Source organism: Oryctolagus cuniculus, chromosome 7, assembly GCF_964237555.1.
Source record: "Oryctolagus cuniculus chromosome 7, mOryCun1.1, whole genome shotgun sequence".
NCBI classification, from domain to species: domain Eukaryota; kingdom Metazoa; phylum Chordata; class Mammalia; order Lagomorpha; family Leporidae; genus Oryctolagus; species Oryctolagus cuniculus.
The window spans coordinates 41,358,231-41,377,677 of record NC_091438.1 but is presented as its reverse complement, the minus strand read 5'-3'; the positions used below and the strand labels follow the sequence as shown (position 1 = coordinate 41,377,677).

Below are 19,447 nucleotides of genomic sequence, written 5' to 3'. Positions count from 1 at the left end.
TTTAATGTGCTCCTTTGTCTCCTATGCTTCTGTAACCTGGTAGTCAATCTCAAGGGTACATGGAATTCGGTTTTGACATTTGTGGCATAGACACTTTGTAGGTGGTATCAGATACCACCTACAGGAAGCACAAAACATTTGACTGTCAGGTTTTTTTTATGTTAATCAGTAGGTGTGAAATCAAATATCCATATAAAATATTAGTTTTCTATTTTTTTCATTCCTCATTCACTTATTGGAAAAATAATTGTCACATCAACTTTTTGATAACTCATAGAGTTTCTATGAAAAGGCATACCTACTTCTATTGAATAAGAAATAGTATTGGTAGACTACAACTTCTGCCAGGGGTGCTCACTGCTGGGGAGTTGGTAATTCTTCCTAGGCCTTTTCAGTGGACAGACCTAAGAAACACATTTTGCTTTTTATTATTTAATTTTGTCTTTACATATTGTTTTTTTTTAAAAGGCAGCATTTCTCAAGAGTTTATGTCCATATTTCCAATATAAATTTAGGTTTACAGAGTTGTTTCTTAACTTCTTTTTTTTAAAGATTTATTTCATTTATTTGAAAGACAGAGTTACAAAGAGAGGTAGAGACAGAGAGAGAGAGGTCCTCCATCCCACTGGTTCACTCTCCAGATGGCTGCAATGGCCGGAGCTGGGCAGATCTGAAGCCAGGAACCTGAAGCTTCTTCCAGGTCTCCTATGCAGGTGCAGGGATCCAAGGACTTGAGCCATCTTCCACTGCTTTCCTAGGCCATAGCAGAGAGCTAGATTGGAAGTGGAGCTGCAGGGACTCGAACCAGCACCCATATGGGATGCTGGGGCTGCAGGCCAGGGCTTTAATCCACTGTGCCACAGCAATGATCCCTTAACTTCTTGATTTTATGTTTGTGCCTCTTCTCTCTAATGTTAAAAGCCTTTGTCCTCAATGTCATTAACATAACTACATTTTACTTTTGGAAGCTCAGTCTAGAACCTGCTTCTCTAACTCTTCTCATGATTCTGTAGAGCATTAATATCCTCGTTGAAGTTCCTGTCTCTGTAAACAATTTGAGGCCCATTTTTTTGTCTGCATCTGAAACCTGACAGTGTGAGCTTTGTAGGCTGAGGAGATGGGCTAGGCACTGTCACTGTGCAACTGCTCACAGTTCTAACGACTGATGTAGGTGATTCCCTAGTGAAAAATGTAAATGCATTAAGCAGCAATCATGGTCACTCACTCTTCAACTTCTGTGCCAATCCCAGTTCATCAAAAGCTGTATTTCTATTTTTCCAAAAGTAATCTTTTCTCTCCTTATTCCCTACCCCTAACCCAAACCCTATGCATTAGGTCAAGCCAGAGTAGCTAACAGTGACTTCTTCTCTGAAGTGTGGGTGCCAATCACTTTAGAAAAGTCTTTCAGAGGCCATCCATTACCATTTCAGAGGGAATGAGCCAGCCTAGTTCTTGCAGTGAATGAACTTAAGAGAGATTTGGAAAGCTGGAACTAACTGGTCACTCCAGGGACTTGAGGACTTGGGGCTCTGGATCAAGTCACAAGGGTAGGACAGTCTTGCCACCTTTCATGGCATTTTCCTCCTTGGAGCCAACCTTTTCAGTTGATTTATCTGGGAGCTTTGTCTTCACCTCAGAGTAGATAACTGAGGCACACTGGAATGGAAGGAAGATAAAAGTAAAAGTGGAAAGAGATAGGGAGTAGGAGGAGGTAGGAAGTAGGGGGAGAGCAAAGAGCGGGGGAATGAAACTCACGTTGTCCTCTGGAGGTGTGCTGGAGGTGTTGGCTGTGGAAGGAAAGGGAACCACGTGGGCTTAAATTCACTTAGATCCCAGGCTGCCAGCTTATTGGTCACAGTCCATTATAGTCATGCTTTCTCCTCCCAAACCCAACATGTCCTACAGCACATTTGGCTTCTGTTTTACCATTTCTGAACTCAGCCTTCTTCAAGTTCTTCTCAAGCTCCATTGATCTGTAAAGTTCTCTGTCAGTATCAAAGAGACCACTTCCTCCACCCACTGTGGAGAGAGTTATTTTTCTCTTTGTTTTAATTCTTACTTCTCTTAACTTAACAGTGCATCATTCTCAACATCCCTGTTTCTTTGGTAAGTTCCCATTAGGGCTCTCCACGTGTACATTCTGTGGGAAAAAATTCTCTTTCACATTAGCGTGTTTTAGTTCTGGATTCTATTGCTATGTTTTCTTGGAGATGGGGGTATATGAGAGGAAAATGGAGCAGATATAATTTCTCTGATCATGTGTATTAAAAATTAAGACACTCAAAGAAAAGGGTAGCTCATCAAAGCGACATGGCTTCTTTGTGGTGAGATGGAGCCGGAAGAGGCGTTGTACCCTGGGGCACTCAGCATTTCTCATTTCTGTTTTTTTTTTTTTTTTTTTTTTTTTTTTTGACAGGCAGAGTGGACAGTGAGAGAGAGAGACAGAGAGAAAGGTCCTCCTTTTGCCATTGGTTCACCCTCCAATGGCCGCTGTGGCCGGCACGCTGCGGCCGGCACACTGCGCTGATCCGATGGCAGGAGCCAGGTGCTTATCCTGGTCTCCCATGGGGTGCAGGGCCCAAGCACTTGGGCCATCCTCCACTGCACTCCCGGGCCACAGCAGAGAGCTGGCCTGGAAGAGGGGCAACCGGGACAGAATCTGGCGCCCCGACCGGGACTAGAACCCGGTGTGCCAGCGCCGCTAGGTGGAGGATTAGCCTATTGAGCCGTGGCGCCGGCCCAGCATTTCTGTTTCACCACATTCTTACCGTAGGCCACTTGAGGCCACAGATGATTTTAATGATACGAGAAAAGCTGTATACTTACTCCTCCAGAATAGTGTCCTATGCACTGAACTTTGCATGTGATTTCAGGGGCTTCATGCAAACCTTGAGGACTGGCTGAAGGGACTTTTCTACAGATCATTAACACACCTAGTCTCTCAACAGAATGGTCACTTTAAGCAGTGTTTTGATGAGTGTGTCAATGATAGAGTGTGAAGAATGGCAAAATGATCAAGGGAGCTCTGCAGGATGAGATGTACTCCTGCACTCCATCAGCCCAAGAAAGGTGAGGCCACTGCTAATTCTAATGTTCAAAGACTCCTGATAAACAATGGCTCTGGAAAGCAGAGTGATAGACAAACCAGGCAATCAGGCGGTACATGTGAGTCAAAAAATAATAAAAGGCCACAAACAGTAAATATGGTGATGAGACAGAAGACTTGGTCTAAATCTTGTCTTTTCCTGGCTTTGTGACCCTGGAAATCTCCTTTGCCCCCTCTGAGTCTTATGTATTTCACATATAAAATGGGTTACAATTAACAGCACTAGGTTGTGACTGGAATTCCCACTAGGTATAAAGTTATTGGTAATTTTAAGTTCTCAAGATAAGATAAGAATCTATGTATATGTAGGAGCTTTAAAAATTTTGTGGAAAGTGGAATAAAAGGATGTATATTTTGGTGTAAAACTTTGTGAAATCTATGCAGAGCTTTTGCATAATATGCATTTTCACAAGGATTTTGAAGACTCTGATTATGCACAGACTTTAAAATGTGTCAAAAATACACTTATATTTAAAAAGGAAATAGAATGATTTGTTTCCTTGATTCCAAGAGTCTGGGTTAATCACCTAGATTGAGGAATTATGGGGTGGGGGGGAAGGAGTGTTTGTGGGAGAGGCTTCCTTGGAAGGAGAGATCACTTGCTCAGTTTTCATCCGGAAGCTCTACTGAGGGTCTCTCTCTCTCTCTCTCTCTCTCTCTCTCTCTCTCTCCCCATCTCAGGAGATGGTTAGGGAACCCTCAGAGGTGCTTCTTAAAAATTTTGAAATGAGCCGGCGCCGTGGCTCAATAGGCTAATCCTCCACCTTGCGGCGCCGGCACAACGGGTTCTAGTCCCGGTCGGGGTGCCGGATTCTGTCCCGGTTGCCCCTCTTCCAGGCCAGCTCTCTGCTATGGCCAGGGAGTGCAGTGGAGGATGGCCCAGGTGCTGGGCCCTGCACCCCATGGGAGACCAGGAAAAGCACCTGGCTCCTGGCTCCTGCCATCGGATCAGCGCGGTGCGCCGGCTGCAGCGGCGGCCATTGGAGGGTGAACCAACGGCAAAAAGGAAGACCTTTCTCTCTCTGTCTCTCTCTCTCACTGTCCACTCTGCCTATCAAAAAAAAAAATTTTGAAATGATTTCCCTGGCATTTGGGAAATAACATCTCATACCTAAGAGAGCCAAAGATTAAGAAAAATGAAATAGGCCTGCTCATTCTGGCTAAGACGAAATAACAGGAACTATATTTACCTTTCCATTTTTAACAAACAAACAAAAACCCCAAAAAGACAAAACAATGATTTTCAGGCATTGGACATCAGGCAGTATATACCATTGTGGGAGAAGAAAAACAAAGGAAATAGACAAGCGAGCCCGACAGTTGCACCACATCACCACACGGGGGCAGTTTCTAAGCTGCAGCACAGGTTAGGGAGCGCAGAGTCTGCCTCTTGCTGAGGCAGCTGGAATTTACAGCGCAGAGTCCCACAGGGATAGCAGTGAAGCAGACTGAGAGATCCGGATGTTGGTGGAGAGGGTCCTCAGGTCTTTGGCTGAATACTGATAGGCACATGTGTGAGAGCAAACTATCATAGGCCAAGGGAAGAATCACCAGAAAGGAACAGGCAAAATAATATCTAAAGCTCATGTTGATCTTGTAGAATAAGGGGTATCTGATGTGGAATCTTCAGAAATGCATTGCTTTAATATTTAATCTAATAATCTGCAGAAAAGATTAGCTCTGTTCTGAAGGTTGATCGGGACCTGCCTTTTTAAAATCAAGATTAAAAGTAAGCCTGGAAAAGATACATTTCATACCCAATAATTTAACTTATTTTGCTCCAGAACAAAATCGAAAAACCATCAATAACTAAGGAAATTCACATTTTCTAGCACCTAATAAAAAATTGTCACACGCACACACACACATACACAAATATGTACATACCTACGTATAGTCTCTGACTGATGATGATTTAAGATTTTTCAATATGCATTCAGTAGAAACAAAACTTTGCATTTTGAGTTGTGATCTTTTCTGGGACAAGTGATATGATAAGATACTCTTTTGAGATGCTGGACACTGGCAGTGAGTTCCAGTTTTCAGTCAGCCATGAGAGTATCGACATGAATAACTGATGTTCTACAGGGTATTGTGTGACTACACCATGATTAGGTGGATCAGGTATATTAAATGTGTTTTTAATTTACAGTGTTTTCAACTTGTAATGGGTTTATTCGGATGTAACCAATTGTAAGTTGAGGAATACCTATACATAATGTTATATGAAAATATTTTTAGTACGATGCCTATCATATGGTAGATACTTTATAAATATTCATTTATTTGGATCTGCGGGCAGCCTTGTTTTGTACACCATCAAGAGCACAATAGCTTTCAATAGGATGCTGAATTTTTGCCCTAATCACCACTTATGGCTTATTACATATTGGTTAGTGTCTACCTTCCTTTAGAATTTAAGCTTCATATTGTAGGGTTCTGTTTATATCTTAATTATGGATTGATGTCCCATACTCACAGCAGTACCTAGCAATAGGAGGTGCTTAATATTTATTGAATGAATGAATGTAGTTTTCATCCAGAATCTCTTCCCAGAGACGTACCTTTCTCTTTGTCTCCCAGATGAATTATCTGGATCTCAGAATATAACAAGTCTTCCTCTTTGGGGTGCACTGGAAAGAAAAGACAACACTTTCTAGGTAGTCTCCCTGAGTGTTCATTGCTACAAATGCACTTTCCCACGTGTCTCCACTACAGCGCTGGACCACAATGAAGTTATTATTTCTTGGAGATATCTGAGTATGGAACACCTTAGAGAGATGAGGGAAACATCACAGGACACCAGACACTTTATCTTTGTCTGACTGAGGCCAGGGGAAGCTTCTTACAGGGAAATCCTCACCATTGCCAGGTAACAGCTGCAGCTCCACCTGGACAGGGCAGGACCTTGTTGGCCCTGGGAAGGGAGGGCTCCTGTGAGACAGAGAAACATAATTATCCATGGAGCATTATAACATGCACAACAGAGAGACGGCCAGGAAGAGAGGCTGAGGAAAATGGGAACTGGGGGAAGTCAGCAGTCAGCAAGAGCTAGGAATCCTGAATGGTTTAATTGGAGCTTCAATAATATATATTATGATAGATTCTATATATATAAAATCAGATTGATATTTTGAAAGAAACCCTGGGGTTGTGGTATGAACAAGTTGCCTAAAAGCAAGGCCAAAAAGTCTCTGATATCCAACTAACAAGCTCTTCTTAAAAATCAGCCTCATTATCAGGGAGTAGGGACTAAATGTTTTTACACTGTCATGTCAGAACAGTTCAAAAAGGAAGTAGAATTAATCTATGCCCCAATGTCTGGCTTCAACCCAAGACTGAGACAATGACATAGAAGCAAAAATAAGATGACATGTTCCAAACTGAAGGATACAAAGTCTGTGTAAATGTGCATGTCTAGGGCAAAAGGAGTATTGGAAATGTGGACTTCCCTGGAAAATCTTGAACGTTTGCACAAAATCTAGAATCTAGTCACACTAACTGTAAGACTAGTTAAAAAAATATCCTGGGGCTGGTGCTATGGCATAGTGGGTAAAGCCACCACCTGCAGTGCTGGCATCTCATATGGGTACCAGTTCGAGTTTTGGCTGCTCCACTTCTGATCCAGTTCCCTGCTAATGTGAATGGGGAAACAATGAAACATATCCCAAGTGCTTAAACCTCTGCACCCATGTGGGAGACCTGGAAGAAGCACCAGGCTCCTGGCTTCGGATGGCTGTTGTGGCCATTTGGGGAGTGAATCAGTGGCTGGAAGATCTCTCTCTGCATCTGCCTCTCTGTAACTCTGCCTTTCAAATAAATAAATCTTTTGAAAAAAGAAATATCCTCTGGGTACCCAAGAAAATATGTAACTTTTGGTATCACCTGTTTAGATGTACCTGTTTAGATGAATGGATTAATTTTAGCTAAGAAACTGCTCTAAACACATGCAAAATCTATAATGCTACTAGATGATAAGAATTGTTCTAGGAAACTTCATTTTTGGTCAATTAAAGGAATGGGAAAATAGAACACCTAGTAACAGGATCACAGAGAGGTAAATTGGCCTAATTTTGCAACCCCGCAGTTTTTCATATTGAGTGTGTGGGAAACAAAAAATGTGCCTGCAGAGGTTCAGGGCTCACCTGGTTTCTTCAGCCAGGAAACCATCTCCTGCAAAATAAAGCAAAGGCACGTTTCGGTCAGCAGAGGGAGCTGTTTCTCAAGGACCTCACAAGCAGGTGCTACCTCAGAGCTGTTCTCAAGAAAATTCTACCACAGGCTCAGGACTGAACAAAATATACAAATTGCTGGGGTGCGTGAAACACACTCCTGCATTAAATATTCAGTTATTTGAGAGCTTATTAGGGTTCAAGGCTGTGTGGATGTACATCCAGAAATAGTAAGTAGAACTGAACTTCCCGCCACTCTTGCAGAGTACTGAGCTGTAGGCGGACTTTGAGGAACATCTGTGGTCTTGTCCAAGGGAACCTTGGGCCATTACTGAGGCTTATTAAGGACACTTGTGGTCAGAGGTCCAGAGCTCACTATATCCAGCCCATTCCAGGGCATGAGATGTGCTCACAAGAATCTGGAGAGGTGAGTTGAATTGATTACTGAGGCTGGCCATCAGCTGGGGTGTATGAGGCAAGGCTGTGGCAGGGGCTCCACAATGACTCTAGCAATGATAAGAACACAAACCTGGTTTCCTCCAGCAGCGGTGGTAAAACAGCACGGCTATGAGAAGCATGAGAAATCCCCCACAGGTTCCCAAGGCGATAAGGCCACTTTTTTGTCCTGGAATCCCTAAGGAGAAATAACCCCTGTGAGCCCCAGGGGAGAGGTTTAGGGTTTGAAGCCACCACAGAATCCTGGAACATTGCTCAGCTTGGCTGGATCTTGATCCCTGGGAGAGAGGATCTAAGAGAAGAGATGCATGAGGATGCCTGGGGCCAGGTTATGGCCAGAAAAATCACCCTGGGTGGGCTACGGGGGAATGGCAGAGGAAATAACTGTCTCTACCTTCAGTGGTTCATTTTAGAAACCAGCACTTAGGAGGAAGTGTGTATACTTGTACAGATGAGAGAGTTTCAAAAAAGTTTGCGGAAAATGGAATAAAAATCTATTTTGGTAAAAATTTGAAATCCGTACATTTCTCCTTTGCTGATCGTCCCCTTCCCCAGGCTGAGCCTTGAAAAGGCACTGAAATGATATTGGCCCAGCCCTTCTCTGCTGGGAATGACACTCTAGGCTTCCGTTCTCTCAGCTGCTCCCATACTGAGAGGCAGACCCTTCAGGGGAACCTCGTTCTGGGAAATCATCTCAGTCCCCTGATCTGGGGGAAGCCCCACTTCATCACAGGATTTGCCTCAGTGGAGCTGAAGGGAAACTCGAGCAGCTGGGCCTTGTGCATAGCAACTCCCTCTCAGAGCATCTAAGTCATTCAGGTTCCTGGGGATATGGGAAAAGGCAGCTAGCTGAGCCGGAGGTCACAAAGCATGAGGCCCCACTCCATGTTTCTATCCTGCTTGTCAATCAGAGTATCCCTTTTCTCAGGATGCCTTGTTTTCATCTGGGACCCGGGGGGAAGTCACCATGTATATAAGCTCCACATAGAATTTTATGGAGGCATCAGAAAATTTCCAGATGACCACATTACCTCATAAACAGAAGTGCTAGGAGGTGTTTGTCCCATCTTTGTTGGACAAGACTGAAAGAGGTGATGAGCTGCTCCTCCTTCTCTCAACTTCCCCTCTCCCACCCCTTTTCTCCCTGTAGGCTGTTCCACTCCTCAACTATGCCCATGTATGTGTGTGTGTGTGTGTGTTCTCACCTTTTAAATAAAATGATTACTTTGTGCCCTGTATATGTGCCTGTGCTTAGAATGCTTCTACAAGTAGAAGGTAAGGAACTGGAATACAACTACATCTCACCTCTCCCACTTCAATGGCTACAAGTGTGATAGTTGACCAGTTGTATAAACAGTACAGTTCTCTGATATTTAGCATGGTTGATACTTGACCATGTGGCACATCTTAGGAGAACATTTACATTGCTTTCTCTCTCTCTCTCTCTCTCTCTCTGAGCTAAATGATTGCACCAAGATTCAAATCTGGGCTGCCATGTATAAGCTCCATGATGTAAAGTAACCACAACTCTGAGGTCATTCGCTTCCCTTTTTTTTGTAGAAAGTAGATAATAATATTTCTATATTCTAGGATGGTTACTATGATCAATGAAGTTGATGTGCACAAAATTAATTCATTCAATAAGTGGTTAATGAAAGCTGAGTTGAGTCAAACACTCTTACAGGCATATGGGATACAGTAGTGGTTAAAAAAATGGCCCACTCTTATGAGACTAATATGAAAAGCATGGAAGGAGTGGGAGAAGGCAGTAACAAACAGGGCACACAAGGCAGAGCAGTTGATGACAAGTGCTGTGGAGAGAATCAAGCAAGATCAGGAGGGCAGAACTGTGGTGAGAGCTGCTGTGCTAGGAAGTATGATTGAGGCAGGACTCCCTGAGAAGGTAAGCAAAGCTCTGGAGGAATTAAGGAAGTGAGCTTGAGGTTACTGGGGAAAAGCTACACAATGGCTCTGACCTAGAGAATACCTGAGGAGTTTGAGGGAGAGACTGAGGGCTGGAGTGTCTGGAGTGGAGAAGGTGAGGGGGAAATGGTGGGGGTAGGTCAAAGCAACAGGGGGCCAGATAATGCTAGTCCTGGTGCGTTGTTGAGAGAATATTGAAGGAGATGGGAAGCAAAGGGATGCCTTGAGCAGAACAGTAAACAGATCTGCTTTAAAGGTTCCCCTTCCTGAAACAGAAGACCAGCTATTATTGTAATAATACAGGCAATGGATACTGGTGGATTGAACCAGGTGATGGCAGTGGAGTTGATGTGAAATAGTGATATTTTCGCTGTGTTTTGAAAGTAGAGCCACCAGGACTTACAGGTATATTGGATGTGGAAGATGAAATACAAGCAGTTAAGAATGATGCCCATATATTTTACCTGTGGCACTAGAAGAAGGGCATTTTACATTTACCCGGAGGAAGCTCTAAGCAGGAATCTATTTGGGGTGAAAATCAAGAGTTTAGTTTTGGGAAAGTTAAGTTGCAGATACTAATGAGCTACAGTTGTGGAACACCTGACTTAAGTACTTTGGTCTAACAGTTGAGTTCAGACTGCAGGTCTAGGCTATAGGTTGAGTGTGGAGTCATAAGTATATAGAGTCATATGTGCATGCAAAATCTTGAGACTGGATGAGATGATCACAGGCACGGGGAATGTCCAGCCCACAGGCCACACAAGACCTGAGAAATTGTTTGGTCTGGCCCTGCCAAGATAACTGCAGGTGGAACTCAAAAACCCAATAAATCTGCAGCAGCCTAATTTTAAAAGTTGATTTTTTTGTATGGCCCATGAATGACATTATAAAGATACACATGACGCTTGGCAGAAACAAGTCTCTCCACCCCTGGTCGAGAGAGTGTGAAGACAGTCCAACGTCAGAGCCCTGGGAGTCTCAAAATGCAGAGGTTAGAAGTACAATGAGGATCCAGAAAGAAAACCTAATAGGGTGTCTGATGGGTAGGTAGAGAACCAAGACAGAATTGTGCTTCAGATGTCAAGGAACAAAGTGTTTTAAGGAAGCAAGGACCAGTTCTGTTCAAAGGCGGAGACAGGTCAAGTAAAGCAGAAGCTAAGAATTCCCCATTGATCTTAGTAGCATCAAGATCACTGGCGATGTTTGCAGAGTAATTCTGGTGGAGAAAGCCAAGCCTGATGGTGGTTGGTTTGAGAGAAAATGAGACAAATGAAGAACGTGAATATAGATCACTCTCTTGAGGAGTTTCTCTGTGAAGAAAATCAAGTTTTTCAGTTGCCTGTCAATGCAAGCTAACTTTATTGGGTGTCCAGGGATGCAGCTCAGTCTGCAACAGAGAATGACTGAAGCCCAGCACAGATCAATTCCTTACCAGGGTGTTGCTGGGTGAGAAGCTGACTTAGTTCACTGTGGCTTTTTGGAGGGCAGAGGAAGAGAAGAATGGTGTAAGTTTGCAATCTCAAAGTAAGTCTTCTCCCTTCTAAGGGCAGAACTGTGCTGTTTCTGCTCTCTGTACTTGTAAGTTTCCCGACCTGCATAGAATTTGATTACTGAGACTCCCTCAAACCTACAGTATTCAAGAAAGGAATGCTTAAACCTTTGATTCTGTTGGACTCAGGGGCACTGTGCTGTGGATGACTGACAGGAGAGGCATAGGGAGCACTTGGTTGTGAGAGAGCTGGGCCACAGCATAAGGTGCTGTTAGTGAGGTGAGGGTGCTCTTTGAGAGTAACAACCAGTGGATTAGAGCACAGACATACAAAATCTCCAAGAGGTGAAATGGCTCCTGGCCAGAAGCCCCTCACTGGAATACCTTACTCTGATTTGGGTTATGGATACTCTAATGGAATAAATTGTCTATCACAGGGAGGACAGTCAAATAGGGACCAAAAAAGGAGAGTCATAAAAGTGGCATTGTCTATGTCTACTCCCCACTTGAGGAAGTTTGCTGAGAGTAAGTAAGGCCACTGTTTATTACAGCTCACCTCTCACAGTGATGTTCACCATCCCGCTCTGGACGGGGCCGTAGCTGTTGTCAGCTGTACAGTAGTATCTCCCGGAATGGCTTTCCCTGATGTTAGGGATCTCCAGCTCTGCCGTCTGGGAACGCTGAGTTTTCTGTCCCACATGCTGCTTCGTGTTCTCTTTGTGCCAGGAGAACGTGGTCTCCCCTGTACCTTCAGCCACAGAGCAGACAAGGACCAACTTCTCTCCTTCAACTGCCTGGCCGTCTGGGGGCTGAATCTCTATGGACACCTGAGACACAGGGATCCCTGCGTGAACAGGAAATTGCAGGTGAGGGCTAAGCGTTGGGGAGTGGGTATCCAACAGTGTCATTTTTTCCTTTTTTTGTTTTTAAAGTTTTTTTAAAAAAAATTTACTGGAGAGGTAGAGTTACAGAAAGTGTGTGTGGGGGCGGTCTTCCATCCGTTGGTTCACTCCACCAAATGGCCGCAATGGCTGGAGCTGAGCTAATTCAAAGCCAGGAGCCAGGAGCCTCCTCTGGGCCTCCCATGGGAGTGCAGGGGCCCAAGCACTTGGGCCATCTTGCACTGCTGTCCCTGGCCATTAGCAGAAAGCTGGATCTGAAGAGGAGTAGCTGGGACTAGAACGGGATCAATCTACTGTGCCACAACTCTGTCCCAAACAGGGTCATTTTTCTTGGACTTTCAAGATATATCTTTCATAGATAATAGACTATAACCAAATATGATCAGATTTCAATCCTTATACAGAGGACTCCATGAGAGAAAAACTGGCTATCCCTGCAGAAGCATTTGGGTTTTGTAGGATATCCTGGCAGATGGTCTGAACTGTTTTGAGGGCCAGCTAATAGCAACAGTGGCCATCAAGGCTGTAGGCTGGACCCCACCAGTTTCCAGAAGTTCTACTTTAGCACTCAGGTCTCTTAGCACTGCATTGCTCTTTGTAGATCTCCTCCTTTTCTGCTGTATGCATCACAGGCACTCACATTGCTTGTTGCAGCTGATTAGGAAAAAGCAAATGCTTGTCTTCTAAATAGTTTGCCCCAAGATCTGGCACCCTGGAATCTGCCAGCTCAGCAAGTGGACACAGTCTTTTCTCGTATCTAACTCCACGAGTCACCTGTACCTCTTCCAGGTGGCAGAGTTTGAAAGGAATACTGAATTTTTAGGGAAATAGAGCTGGGAAAGAAATGTTGCATTTCTGGTATTACAGTTTCTCACTTTGCAGTCTAAGCCCGGTGCCTCTGTGAGGATAACCAAACCCATCACTGTTAGACATTCCCCAACCCAACAGGGCTGAAAGCGCAGGGAGTAGGCAGGGAGGATACTCAGCCGCCCTGGCCCACCTGGCTCTCCCACACTCACTCTGCACATGGATCTCCAGTGGGAGGCTGCGCTTGTAGACGCTGTGGGTCACCGTTTCCGCACCACACGTGTACTTCCCTGAGTTTTCTCTCCAGATGGTTGGGATCTGGATCTCTGAGGAGTTGCTCCAGTCGGAGAGGATGGCCTTGTCATCTCGGAAGAAGATGAAGTGGAGTGGAGTGTCCAACCGTGCTGGAGGAAGCCGTGTTTCACAGCTCAGATGTACAGGATTCCCCTCTGTGGGCTGAGGGTCTGTGGCTTTCAGCTTTGGATCTGGAAATAGTTCTAAGGGGAAAAGGTCAGGCAAGCTCTCAGCACCCTGGGGATTTAGCACTCCGGCAGAGGCAGGCTCAGAGTCTCAGTTTCAGGAAACTCCAGGCACACGGCCGGACAAGCTCATCAGGCTCTCCATCAGAATTTTCTTCCTTGGGTTGATTCCAACCCAGTTATTCCACGTTCTCTGCCTTCTAAAGGCCTTTTGCCTTTCATGGACGTAGAGTTCCAGTATTAAACCATAAATTCCCTCCAGACATGCCCAATTTACTTGCCCTGATGTTGCTAAGTGAATCAATATGAAACAAAGGGTTTACCTTGAATTTTAATAATTTTAGCATCTGACTTGAAAACAGTATTTTTGTCTTCATATCCCCAGCATTCGTAGGTGCCACTGTTATTCAAACTTGCTTGTGGGATGAAAAGATCCAAGCCTAGATTAGAATCCTTAGAATCAAAGACAGTTTCTCCATTCTGTTTATATTTTGCAGCAATCAGTTTATCTTTCCCCCTTTTCTGGCATCTCAGAATCAATGTGTCCCCTTCAAACACAAGATGAGGGGCCTGAAGGATGATAGGGCCTGCAAAAGACACAGAGGTGACATCGTTCAAGGGCTACCTCCTTCCTCTATGTCTCTTGATTTACAGAGACTTCACTGTCTTCTTTCCTGGGATTTAGTTTGGTTACCCAAGCACATTCATCTCCTTTCAAATCAGCATGAAAGAAGTTGGATACAATTTGTAACAAAACCCTAAACACATCTATTCAATCATTTAAGGGCAGTTTCAAAATATTAACATTCTAACATTGAGAAGAAAAGCCAAAGTAGGTGTGAACAAAATCCCTGACACAGAATCAACTCTGATCTGCTTAGCAGATCTGAGCAGGAGCTGTCAAGGAAGGAACATTTGCAGAAATGTACAAGCAAGCATTACAGTGTGTGGGAGACGTTATGCGGCAGGGCTGTTGTCAGAGATGCAAATCCAGGTACAAGGGACAGGGATGTGGTCCTCTCTAGAGATTCCCATGCTGTTCAGATCCTAATTTGAAGATAGCTCTACCTTTTCTCTTCACTGACTGTGGTGAGTGCCTCCTTCCATGAACCATGCCAGGGGACATGATTCAAATAATTTCTTTACTTCTGAACTGGAAAAACTGCTCAGGGAAAGGCCTGGGAGTTCAGAGGGAAACGTGGGGATGGAGAAGAGAAAGATGCCAGGGAAAGTGGGGACAAAGGCCTGAGGTTGGAGATTTCTCTCCTCTGAACCCCTTATGGCAGTTTTTGCTTTCTGCTTTGGGCTCCATACATTCCTGTGTATGTGTTACTTTTTTCTGTTAATGAGGTCGTAAAGCCTGCTGGGCAGGATGTCAGACCAGCAGCTCTAACTATAGCAGAATGCCACAGTCTTCATTGGCTTTAAATACAGTCTAGAGAGTTATCTAGGGTTGGAGTGACTTCCTTGTTTCAAAAACAGAACTCACCGTGCCTGCTCCCACCCCAATGCCCAGACACAACCTACTGTAGTACAGCCATTGCTAAACTCTATTCTGTATCAGGGAGAGCTTCATTTTTATATTACCTTAAAGTAACTAATTTCCTTGACTTTCTAAGTATGCAAGAATGTGTGTTGATCAATGGTAAACATTTAAACTTGAGTTTCAAAAGTAGTTTGGAAAACACTTGTAGGCAATGAGAGAATGTGAAACTGAAATAGGTGAGGTCAAAGGTCAAAGAGGGAAGTCCCGGGAGCTGAATTAAACCAAAATTGTGCTTACGAATTCACAATCTTTCTCACCTGTTACAAAACGCAAGGACACAGGGTCACTTGGAAGTGAGCCCTGGACCTGGCATTTGTATTCTCCGGATTTACAGACCACAAGGGTGTTTCCTGGGTGTTCTGTTTGTGTATTTTCCCTACCATCCTTATAGAACCACGTTGTGTTCTCTGGAGCATAGAACTGAAATCCGTTGCAGATCAGATTCACTCTGTCTCCTTGGAAGACTGTGGTCCATGGCGGATGAAGAGAAATCACAGACGTGGGCGTAGTTACTGAGGAGGAGAAGAGAGGTGAGTCTGGGGTGGAGGGGCCTGCAGTTCCAGCTGCATGGTCAGTGTGAGACAGACCGGAAAACCTAGCTTTGGAGAGTCCCCCAAAATCCCCGAAGGAGGGCTGCTGTTTCCCTAGGTTGCCAGTCTGCCAACTCTGCTCACCTTGCCCCAGAGTGCAGTGGCTTCCCTGTGGTCCACAGGAACAGGCTGGCCTTTCAAAGGGCGATCCTAGCAGCATACACTCACTGTTTGTGGATGATGGGCGGCTCATGGACCAGGCCCCCAGGTAGGTACTTGAGAATTGCTGTTTCTCTTAGACTCCTACCAGGGCTCCTCATGTTACAGAGACCATTCTCAGCTCAGGGTTTGTGTGTGAGGGCTACCAGAACATACATCCCCAATCATGCCTTTTTGGCTTATGGATTATTTTAAGCTAAGGGCCACAAAGAGCCACTGGAAGTTAGGGAAAGTTCTAAAAACAGGACATGGGTTTTCCTTTTGTGTAGGAAATTTCCAGTTTTAAAATTTCTCCCTCTCCTGTACCAGGAAGAGGATACCTCTGGATGACCCTTAGCAACGGGGAGACATTGACTTAAGCCTTAGTAATAAACCTTACTAAATAGCCTTTGTTACCATATTTTTCATGGTCAGTTCTCTACAACTGACCTCGTGCACTCAAAAGCTCCAAATTGCTTTTCCCTTGTTTAACCCAAGATGGTATATAATCCTCAATCACCTGCTCACCTTCTGGAATCATGTTATTTTTTGGTAAATTCCCCTGTGAATATATGTAATTAAAACTGTTTCTTTCACTTGTTAATCTCTCTTTTACCAGTTTGATTCACGGGCCATAGCCAAGAAGCTAAGATGAGTAGAGGGAAAACTCAGGTTTTTTTTTTCTTTTTTTTTCTTTTTGCTACATGTGACATGGGCTTTTGGTGAGCTGTGGATTGGAGATGGAGGAAGTATAGAAATTTTGGGGTCAATTATAGAAAATGGTCAAAATTGAAGTGGGTATGGGCGAAGAAAGCAGGCTGTTGTCTGGAGTGAAAGAGCCATCCAGACAGCTACAAAAAGTCAGAGTGCAGGGAGCCAGGTGCTCCTCAGCCCCCAAACAGCAAAGACACTGACTGGTGACAATAAAATGTTGATCTCATACAAAATTGGGCCCTTAAATTCTTGAAATATTCGTGGGCAGAACCTGGAGGATGTAAGTGTAAACACAAATTGAATACAGAAAGCTTCATTCTCCCTGCTGAAAACAAACAATGGCACTTTCACTTTCTGGGCCCTTTTCAAACTAACCCCGGGTCAGTGTCCCAACTCCTGGGAGGTAGCTCCCTCACCCCCACCCTTCACCCCCAGGTGCTGTGAGAGGGCAAAAACCTCAGTGTGGTGCTTGTTTCAGTGTGCAGAACTACCTGCTTGCATACAGCTGTGAGGAGTTTGTTTCTCCTCTGCACAAAAGCCAATTATCTCAGACAGGTGAATAGCAAAGGGCCTCTTACTAAGGACCACTTATTCTTTATCCTCCTGGGGGCACAAAGAGCTGAGATTCCCTTCTGTCTTTTCAGTGGACTGCCTGTGATGCACATCACATTCTGATTTAATGCTTATTCAATCATTTACTTTTATCTGAAAAGATTTATTTTATTTATTGAAAGGCAGACTTACAGAGTGATAGCAGTAGAGACACACACACTCTGTAGAGGGAGGTCTTCCATCTGCCGGCTCACTCCTCCAACAGCCAGGGCTGGGCCAAACCAAGGCCAGGAGCCAGGAACTCCATCCCAGTCTCCTACATGGATTATAGCGGCCCAAGCACTTGGACCATCTTCTGCTGCTTTCCTAGGTGCATTAGCAGGGAACTGGATTGAAAACAGAGCACCAGGACTGGAATTGGTGCCCCGGTATTGTACGCTGTCCCTGTAGGCAGCGGCTCAGCCTGCTGTGCCACAATGTCAGCCCCTCAAATCATAGGTTTTCTTTCTCTATGACTTTGTGGAAGGGATCTCTGGGTTGAGAGAAGATTTTGTGCTTAACCATATTTCCCCAGAGAGCAGGTGTTACTGAGGCTCTTTTTAATCTAGATTTTTTTTTAAATGTGTAGCTATGAGCCTATGAGGGCTAACAACCAAACTGATTACACTCAAATTATTCACTAATAGACGTGTTCATACAGACATTCTTCCTGATTTAATGCTACTCTCTAGCCTGTGGAAAGACGAGTGCTTTCGATGAGTTACAAATACGAAATGATTCCATTGCAGGTTCTTCTCAAGATGCAGCAACTTGTGAAGCTGGTGAAAGTTATCTAGGGACAGGCACTTGGCCCAGCAGTTAAGACGCCAGCATTCCACACTGGAGAACCTGGGTCTGATTTCCTGGCTCTGCTCCTGCTTCCAGTTTCCTGTAAGACAGACCCTAGGAACCAGATGGTGATGGCTCAAGTAGGAGGGTCTCTTTCACCCACACGGCAGGCCTGGGTTGAATTCCCGGTGCCTGGTCTTGGCACTGGTCCAGTCCCATCATTGCAGGCTTTGGGGGGAGTGAACCAGCAGATGGGCACGCGCTTTGTCTGCCTATCTGTTTCCTTTTCTCTATCTCTCTGCCACAGCTCTGACAGCTCACAAAACCACCGGGGAGTGAGGTAGAGCAAGACTGTTATCCCTGAAAAAAGAAAAATCAGTAACAAGGAAAATGCTTGCCTGCCTCTTGAAAGTTAGTTCCAGTGTTCTCTTCCCCTAGCCTGCTACCTACCAACAGTTTTCAAAAAGTGAGACATTAATTTCCCAGTTACATGCTCCAGGTCTGGATAGAGAGATGGCAGAGGAACAAAGGTTGGGGTGGATTAGAGAATAGAGGTACCAAGGGAAGTTTTTTCCTGATGTTGAAAGAAGAGAGGTACAGAGGAAGTTCTTGGGTTCTTGGACAGCTTCTGTTCCCTACTCCGCCTGCCTTCTCTCCTACCTTAAACACAGGATGCTGAAAATGGTGACAGCCACTATATTTAAAAAAAAAATCAGTGTTAGGTGCATACTTTGTTCTACAAACTACCTAAGGTAATCTGACTTCTACAAAGCAGAAAATGAAACAAGTATTTCCATTTGTATTATTTTTCAAAAATAAGCATCTCATTTCTGGGCTGTGCTATTAAACATAGCACTTTTAAGTGGAATCACTAAACGCATTTTCTTCCTGGTACATTTTCTATTCAGATAAGGGGAACTGTTTACATTTAAAAGCTTATCAACAATTGCTTTTTTAAAGTCTGAGACTTCAAATATTCTTACCTTTTTCTGAAAGAGCAGCCCACGTGGATCTTTCAGTTATATTCAAATGTAAAGGGAATATTGTCTCTTTTTGGGAGCAAAATTTGTAAAGTAACCCAAAGGTATGTTTTAGATAAAGAAACTAAATGTTTTTGGGGATATTAAACCATTCATAGCCTTTAAAAATACCCTCTGCTTAAGGATTTGGACAGAATACTGTGTCCCAGTGGTAACTGGGTGTGTTTTCTCTCTGAAGAGAACAGAAATTCCCAGCAGCTACATACCTGGGAAGCACTTGGGGAGAGAAAAATGGGAAATCGGCCAGTGGGTCTTCTACTGGAGAGGAGAACTTCCATCCTGCCGCTTGGATCTCTTTGGCCCCTACTCTGTGCAGGTGGCCCTGTGGCCAGGAGGAGGCACCTCTTGTCAGGACCTTCATGAAGCTGCCACCAAGCCTGGAGGCTCTGAGATTAATCACATCTAGTAGCTGAGGTAAGGCACTGTCTGTCTTATTTCTCTTTCTGAGGGCCAGCAGCAAAGTCTTGCCGGGTTACAGTCTTATCTAAGGGAAGCAGGGATGTATGGGAAATGGTCTTTGTCTACACGCTGATGGGTGTATTACAGGAAACCCAGGAACCACAGGAGACAGTGCGCACTGAGAGAGCTGTGGCTCTTGCTGACTTGAGTGAGGACAGCAGGCAGCCCCCTGAAAGCATGTGGTGGACATCAAGGCTTTCAACAGGCATTGCCTGAACACCTGTGAGACGGCTCCAAGTGGAAGAC

The 19,447-nt window shown here is 44.5% G+C and overlaps 1 protein-coding gene across 1 annotated transcript; it reads right to left on the bottom strand.

The window, feature by feature from the left end:
• Positions 1 to 540: 540 nt before the first annotated feature.
• On the bottom strand, positions 541 to 19,378 carry FCRL4 (Fc receptor like 4). Its single transcript, XM_008264263.4, has 10 exons — positions 15,138 to 19,378; positions 13,658 to 13,921; positions 13,068 to 13,352; positions 11,703 to 11,990; positions 7,808 to 7,912; positions 7,252 to 7,279; positions 5,970 to 6,040; positions 5,671 to 5,739; positions 1,756 to 1,787; positions 541 to 1,656 (listed from the first exon to the last, which is right to left on the bottom strand). The coding sequence occupies exons 1-10, from the start codon at positions 15,661 to 15,663 to the stop codon at positions 1,540 to 1,542; spliced, it is 1,785 nt and encodes a 594-aa protein (XP_008262485.2). The 5' UTR covers positions 15,664 to 19,378; the 3' UTR covers positions 541 to 1,539.
• Positions 19,379 to 19,447: the final 69 nt, after the last annotated feature.